At 47.0% G+C, this 7,363-nt stretch overlaps 1 protein-coding gene across 1 annotated transcript; it reads left to right on the top strand.

The window, feature by feature from the left end:
• The first annotated feature begins 1,219 nt into the window (after positions 1–1,219).
• On the top strand, positions 1,220–5,998 carry LOC128849563 (uncharacterized). The gene is made up of 2 exons (XM_054051864.1): positions 1,220–1,289; positions 4,498–5,998. The coding sequence occupies exon 2, from the start codon at positions 4,665–4,667 to the stop codon at positions 5,349–5,351; it is 687 nt and encodes a 228-aa protein (XP_053907839.1). The 5' UTR covers positions 1,220–1,289; positions 4,498–4,664; the 3' UTR covers positions 5,352–5,998.
• The last annotated feature ends 1,365 nt before the right edge of the window (positions 5,999–7,363 follow it).

Here is a 7,363-nt window from a genome sequence, read left to right as displayed (position 1 = left end):
GAACTCTTGTTTGACTCCGACAAATGGAGACTTGGCATTCACCAAGACCGTGAGAGTAACAGGCATTTCTTGTCAGCACCTGGGAGCAAAGCCATCGAGATTCTTTTTTTTTCCAAGGAGGTACCAGTATGTCTCCCACAACTGTACAAACAGTTTTAATTAAGATGTGATGTTTACTACCATCTTTCCGAGCCAGAACAGATGTTGTGCTGCAGTGAAAGGCTCTTGCAAGATGACTGGAGAATTCAGTGACATATGGAAATTAATGGGATTTTTGTGGTCAAATTTATCTCAGTATCGCTTGCCACAGGGAGGTCTTGATTTGTGAATGCAGCCTTTGGGGCTCTTCCACCTCATCAGTCCAGTAGTATTACTAAAAGTAATCATAAAACCACTTCTCTCAAGGTGCTTAAAACATTAGTGACTATAAATAACACCTCTGAGTGGCAAAAAAAACATATTTATGTCAATACGTGAACTCTCTTTCTCCTAGACAAAGAGAAGTTAACTTGCCTGAAGTGCTGGAACAAGCTGGTAAGAGCAATGGAAATAGTTCAGCTGCTATTTGAGTGTAGGTAGACGCCAAACTGTACCTTTCCCACCAGTGCATGAGCTGAGACCTCCATGAGAGAGCCATGCTGTGCTGAGTTCTATATCCTTGGCTCCCTACGTGGTTAGCCTGTATGAAAAAGCATGTATCTTAGCTCAGCCTGGCAGCCTCTGCGTTGGTAGGACCAGAGCCAGCTGTGATCTAAAAGTTGGGGACTGCATCTGCACAATGCTGAGCCCCAGCTTCCCCTCCCCACCTGCCAGCAGGTCTCCTTGGGGCACATCTGCCCCAGCTACGTGGGTTGGGGTCTCCCAGAGCACAGGTAGCATTGTCACGTGTGTACAATGTGCCATGCAACCCTGTCTGAGGAAAATTGCCAAAATCAAGAAGAATTTGGCCTCTTCTTTGTGTGGACTCAGCACTGAAGCAGAAAATATTTTATGGTATTAATAACAGAGTATGGTCTGGTGGTTCTGAAGGAGACAAATGTTAAATGTGTAAAACTAAAGGAGCACTTGTTTTGAAGACAGATTAGCTGCAAAAGATGAATTTGCTTTGCTTTCCAGATCCTCCTACAAGTCCCCGAAATAGTTGGTGTGGTTTGCAGTTATATGACCCTATTTCTGAGCATGTTTTCCTCTCTTTTGTGCTGGCAAAAACAAACTCCTTCCATGCAACAAGAAAAACAAGAGGCTCCCTACATTTCACGCGGGTAAAATCAAAAGGGGAGTATATGCAGGTATGAATGTTTTCACAGCTACATGTGTCTCTGTTGCAGGATAAAGAGGGGTTTTGTAAATAGCCTGGTGTTCCTGTATTGACATTTCCTCTGCGGGCAGCACTCTGGCTTTGTGCGGGTGCCTGGCACTCGCACACAGCTCTGCTCTGTTATGAAAAGCCAGGCATGCGTGAGCTGATTGCTAGAGACAAGCGAGGAAAAGAGAGACCTCGGTGAAGACGAGTCAGTTGGGGACAGGGAACACTGCGTCTTTTAGCAGTGGTGTTAAGAGAGAGAGGGAAGCTAGAGTGATGTTTGCATGGTATCCCCAGGGTCCCCCCTTGCTCCCTAAACTGGCTACCGGCAAAATACAGATCTGCTGAAGCATGTCAAAACGATGCAGCAGGAAAATGAAAGCCTTGGGATGAAATATAACTCTCTCCCATGCAATTGTGGGATACAAGTCCTGGGGGGAGGAGGAGGGAGGGGGGCAGAACAACATCACAGTGCTGCTGCTATGGAAACAAAATCCTCCCCATCATAGGGAGGAGATTTGCCAAAATCCTGGGCAGCCCGGCTGCTGCTCACATCAAAAGCCAGATCCCCCTGCTCCCCGCCTTTCTGTGCTCTCCTAAGACTTTAACGGTTTCAAGGCCTTGCATACAGAAATGAAGGTTTATGAAACTGCAGCTGTGTTCAACCAACATTTCTGGAAAAATATATCAACCTCTTTCCTCTGTAAAATGCCATAGACTTTCTGGCTATTTTTTCCCATTATAGGAATGTACAGAATTTTGTGCTTCCCTCTGAATCAGATGGATGAAAAAAAGAGGGTTTAGAGAGATTACCCGTGTTTCATGCCTCCCTCTGGCATGAGGGGAGGTATGTTCCTCTGCTGAGGTTGTATGAGGTATAGTGGCTGGAGAATTAAATTTGGAGTGAGGCTCCTGGGTACCAGTAATCTAGTGGAGGAAAACATGCTTCCTATCTGTGTTATTTCTGCTGTGTCCGTGTCTGAAGAAATGAAAGCAATATTTACTGGCAGAGAGGAGGGGGAGAGAGAAAGGAGAGAAAGGAAAATAAAAGAGGGTGATAAAGGCCAAGCAGACCTCTCATTAACTTCTCTTGATCCAGGACTTTGCCAAGTTCTGGAATATGAAAAGTCATTGCTCTCCAAGCCCTGCATATAGCAATATATTTTTTTCTTTTTTTAAAAAGAACCCCAACAGCTGTCCTCATTATGGTGTGTGTGTCCATGGCAGTTTTGTATTCATCAGTTTTCTTATACCAGAGGTGTGTTGCTCAGTGAGTTACTGCGGACAGGAAAAGCTACTAGCCATGTATTTACTGCAACATCCATATACAAACCCTGTGTTTCAGAGAAATCTCTCAAACAGGCTAATCTACAAGTACAGGTGAAGTAGAGGCTGTGACATAGAATGATCATGGCAGAGCTTGAGAACTCTGCTTGGAGGCAGTCCTGGTACCCACCAGGATGAGAATAGGGGGATCTGCTGAATTCCTTAGGAAATAAAAGGATAATCCCTGTATTGGGAGCCAAAAAAGCCAGGTGCTGTGCTGGTGGCATGGGATGTTACTGGAAACTGGGAAAACCTATCAGGGAGGTATGTCTACCCTCTTCTTTTATCATTCCCTTTGTATCCATAATTAGCTGCTACTGGAAAGCCTGTGTGTGACAGACTTGCTATAGCTGAGTACATCTATTCTGCTAGTCTGACACAGTTCCCTCTGCAAGGAATAGTCCTACTGAAGAGCACCAGTAATGGGCATATTACTATGAATTAACAGCAGGTATTTACAAGATTTGGACTTCATTGTGGTTTACAGGGTTTCTGCTTTGGTGCTCTTTGGATGTTAGTGGAGGTGGTAACCCATTTATGTTGTCATGAATGCCATTTTCAATCCTGCTTGCAGCTACCAAAAATTTTTTGGGGCACGCTGTCAGTCCTGTAGTACATGTGACAAAGCTGCAGTGTACTTCAGCCATGACTAAAAGAAAAAAAGCATCAGAAGACAGAGAGACCTAGATAAGTCCCGAGAGGACTGGAGCTGGAAGGAATTTCACTGCTCCACTGATCAGCATCTTCTGTGAAGAAGGGAGAGGGAAGAATGTGAAGCATTTGTCGTACCTGCATCATTCTGTGACAAGAGATTTACCCTTGAGCCCACTCTGGTTGCAGTAAAACTCCTGTATGTCTCACTTCGATGATTTTCTGTAAAAGGTCAGGAAGGGATGGAGCCACTAATTCAGCAACTGTACAGTACCTGCTTTTAGATTCTTGGGGTTTTATTCTGTATTAAAAAATAAGAAGCTGCTGTTTACACCAGGTTTACTGAATGGCCTCAGTTCCCATGATACCTAGAGGAGGCTGACAATTATTCTCCCTAGGTTCTCCCTGGAGCTATTTTCTTTGCTGGCAGGGAGGAAATTGTTCATGTTTCATTTGTGCGCTACCGTTGTTCCAGCTGCCGGAGCAGGAATGTTTGTTCGCCATCCTGCATCAGTGGCAGCAGCTCCCCTTCAGACCTGCCATCTGTTAGCATTATTCCTATTACCGTCTGTGTGATCGCAGCGTTTAGATGGATGTCCCTCAGCACTAAGCACTGTTCCAGTGTGTTAGGAACTGTAGAGGGGACGCGGTGGAGACAGGTAAGGGACACAAGGGGCTGAAGAGAGGGTCTTGTCTGCTCCAGTCCTTTAGGCAAGCTGGGAACAGGGCCTTGAAATGCATCCTTCTTTCTCTGGTCCCTCTGTGTCTCTTGCTGAAATACCTCCTTAAATACACACTGTAAATAGCAGCTGCGGCACAACATAAGGGTCTACTAGTCCCCATTTACAAAACAAGGCTTCTTATAAACATCCTCATTCTGAATCCTTTCATGATCCAGCAAGGTAAAACAAGGAAAGAAATTTTCTCTTAATTTCACCCAGTTTTTAGTTGACAGGGATCCTCTGAAACATTGGACCCTCACTGCTCCAGAGGGTTCTTTTGTAGATCCACGGGTTCTGACAACGCGTCCTTTTGTGCCTGAATTTTCGGATGCTGCAGTCTCAGCTCGGCCCCCATCACAAGAAAAGACTCGCCTCGACTCTGAACTCACGGCACCTTGCGGGACTGAGCTCAGATACACCCTAGGAGCCAGGCCATGCCTGGAGATAAATGCACCTCATTTCAACCCCCCAACAGTTCGCTTTCCCTTTGTCCAGAGCCGGGGGGAGTTCCAGGACCGCTTCACCCTCCGAGCCTGCAGTGCCTGCGCTGCACCACGGAGCGGCACCGTCTGCCCGGCGACGCAGGGAACGCCCGGGGCATCCCGGCTCCTCCCGGGGCATCCTCTGCACCTTCTGGGGCATCACCGGACCTCCTGGTGATCATGTGCACCTCCTGGGGTATCACCTGCACCTTCCGGGGCATCCCCGCACCTCTTGGGACATCACCCACACCTCCCAGGGCATCACTTCCAGCTCTCGGAGCAGCACCTCCACCTACTGGGGCACTACCAGCACCTCCTGGGGCATCACCCACACCTTCAGAGGCATCACCCGCACCTCTTGGGGCTGCACCTGCACCTCCCAGGTCACCACCCACACCTCCCGGGCATCACCTGCACCTCGCAGGGCATCCTCATACCTTCTGGGACATCACCCACACCTCCTGGGGCATCACCTGGAACTTCTGGGGCATCACCCACACCTCCCGAAACATCACCCGCACCTCCCGGGACATCACCCAAACCTCCTGGGGCAGCACCCAAACCTCCTGGGGCTGCACCTCCCAGGCCATCACCCACACCTCCCGGGCAGCACCTGCACCTCACGGGGCATCACCCACACCTCCTTGGGCATCACCCGCACGTCCCGGAGCTGCCCTGCAGCTCCCGAGGGACAACATCTGCACACACGTGGACAGCACCTATGCAACCCGAGGACAACAGCCACAGCTGCCAAGGCAGTACCAGCACCTCCCAGGGGCAACATCTGCACCCCCCGGGAACAGCACCTGTGCTCCCCAGGGCAGCACCAGCCCTCCTCCAGAACAGCACCCGTGGGTGCTGCTGTGAGCTGGGGGGGGCAGGTGGCCCTACAACTCAGCTGTGGACACACACCCAGAGACGCAAAACCAGCATTTTGCCTGAAACAGCCCCAAAATTGAAGGGGCTCTGCACACAAGTCTGCGAGTTTTGTATCACTGGTGTTTGTAAAGGGTGAATTGATAAGAGTTGATAACTCAAAGCACTGCTACACTATCCGGGTTGCATCCAAACATGGTACCAATTGCTGAGGAGTTTTTCATCATTTACAGTATTTGGACTTGGTTGGAAATGTTTTAATTTTTTTTTTTTTTCCCTCCTGCACTCTTGTTTTCTGTTTTGAAATGACATTTATGCCTCCAGATGTTCAAATGATTCAATACTAAAATGTTCTTATCAACCCTGCCTTTTTTTTTTTATATGAAACCTAGCAACAAAAGTTTTCAATTTTAACAGTGTTTGCTGTTTGCCATACTCTGATCAATATTTCTGGCAAATGGCTTTATACAGGTTGATATCTAAATTGTGTCTATTTTCGCTTTCTGAAAATTATGTCTATTATTTTTCTGGGAAATTTGGATATTTGATGACTAGCAGTTATACTTTTAAGGTAATTTATTAAGTTTTAGGAATGATATAAAAATAAACTGGCAAAAAAAGAAACATTTAAAATGTTGTCAAACAGAAATGGGATCTGTATTTTGCATTAGTCCAGTTCCTTGATTTTTTTGACTGTGCATCATCCCAATAGTCCTCCCAGTCCTGATTTGAGCACTAGTGTGGCTGGTGTGGGACAACTTGGGGTTAAATACGAAGACATAGCAGTGTCTTGGAACTCTGCTTCATGCAGATTAAGGACCCACTTGCGGGATGCCACATCTTTCTACGTGAGACTGAGGTGATGGGAATGACTGCAGGTGTGCAAGTCCACCTCACCCTGGTCACGATATGTGCCTCCAGCTTCAGGAACTGGAAGCGTCCCAGGTTTACCAGTTTCCATGTGGCCACCCTGTCTGCTTTGCCTGGTGGAATCACTTCCCTCCTCCATGTTTCTCAGCCCAGAACTGCAATTTCTCTCCTCATTCCCACGTGTGTGTTTTGGAGAAGTCAGCCAGCGTGACGTTTTGCCATTTTGGAGAAAAGGCTTGCTCCTGCAGTAACAAAATTGGTTTAGTCTACTTACATATGAAGAAGATAGTTTTGTGTTGACAGCCAGAGCTAGAAGTAACCTGAGGAATGTGTATTTTTTGTTGCTGGGTTACTTGATTTATGAAGCACACAACCCATAGTAATCAATAATTTTAAGTCAGAAAGGGTATTTGGAGGAGGGACTCAGCTACAGCATCTGAGTAGAGCCTCAAACCCAGCCTCCTTAATTTATATATGGTACCTAAATCCCACTGAATTAAATAACCCTACATAATCTGTGGGGACCTTGCATGAAGATCAGCTGCAAAGTTTTATTTGTTTTTACTCTCTGTTTCAGCAAGTTAAAGGTGGGCCAGGCCAAGCTGACCTCAGCTGTCATGAGCTGGGTGGAAACTCCATTGGCATATATGGGAGTCTATGGCTCAACATTCCTGCCATATAATTACGAATGTTGTTTTCTCTGTCTTCTGTGTTTTAAGAAAAAAACAAACACAAGAATAGTAATAGATTGTGGCCTACATTCACTCTGCTCTGGAGACCAGAGTCAAATTCTTGTAGCTCTGCCCTTCCTCTCCCAAAAGCCCTTGCTGAAAAACTGGTGGTACAACAAACAAGGCTTTTCTGAAGAAATACAGGCAGCAGAGCATCCTTTTGCCTTCCCCATCCTTTCACTGGCTTTGAATCCAAAAGGGCTGCTCTATGACAGCTGTTCTGACAAGCCGGAATGAGCTGTGTCAGCTCGGGTTTGGATGCTTTCCCTCTTGCTTCTGGACATTTCCTTCCTCAGTCTTCGTAGGGCACAGCTGCCAAGGGGACTCAGCAAAATGGCCCCTCATTGCTTTGCCAAGGATACAAAGCATAGTGGCCTATTGCAACCAAGGCCAAGGTTGCAG

This window comes from Cuculus canorus, chromosome 1 (assembly GCF_017976375.1).
Source record: "Cuculus canorus isolate bCucCan1 chromosome 1, bCucCan1.pri, whole genome shotgun sequence".
Lineage (NCBI taxonomy): Eukaryota > Metazoa > Chordata > Aves > Cuculiformes > Cuculidae > Cuculus > Cuculus canorus.
The sequence above is the reverse complement of the archived record's forward strand: the minus strand, read 5'-3'. Positions and strand labels throughout refer to the sequence as shown.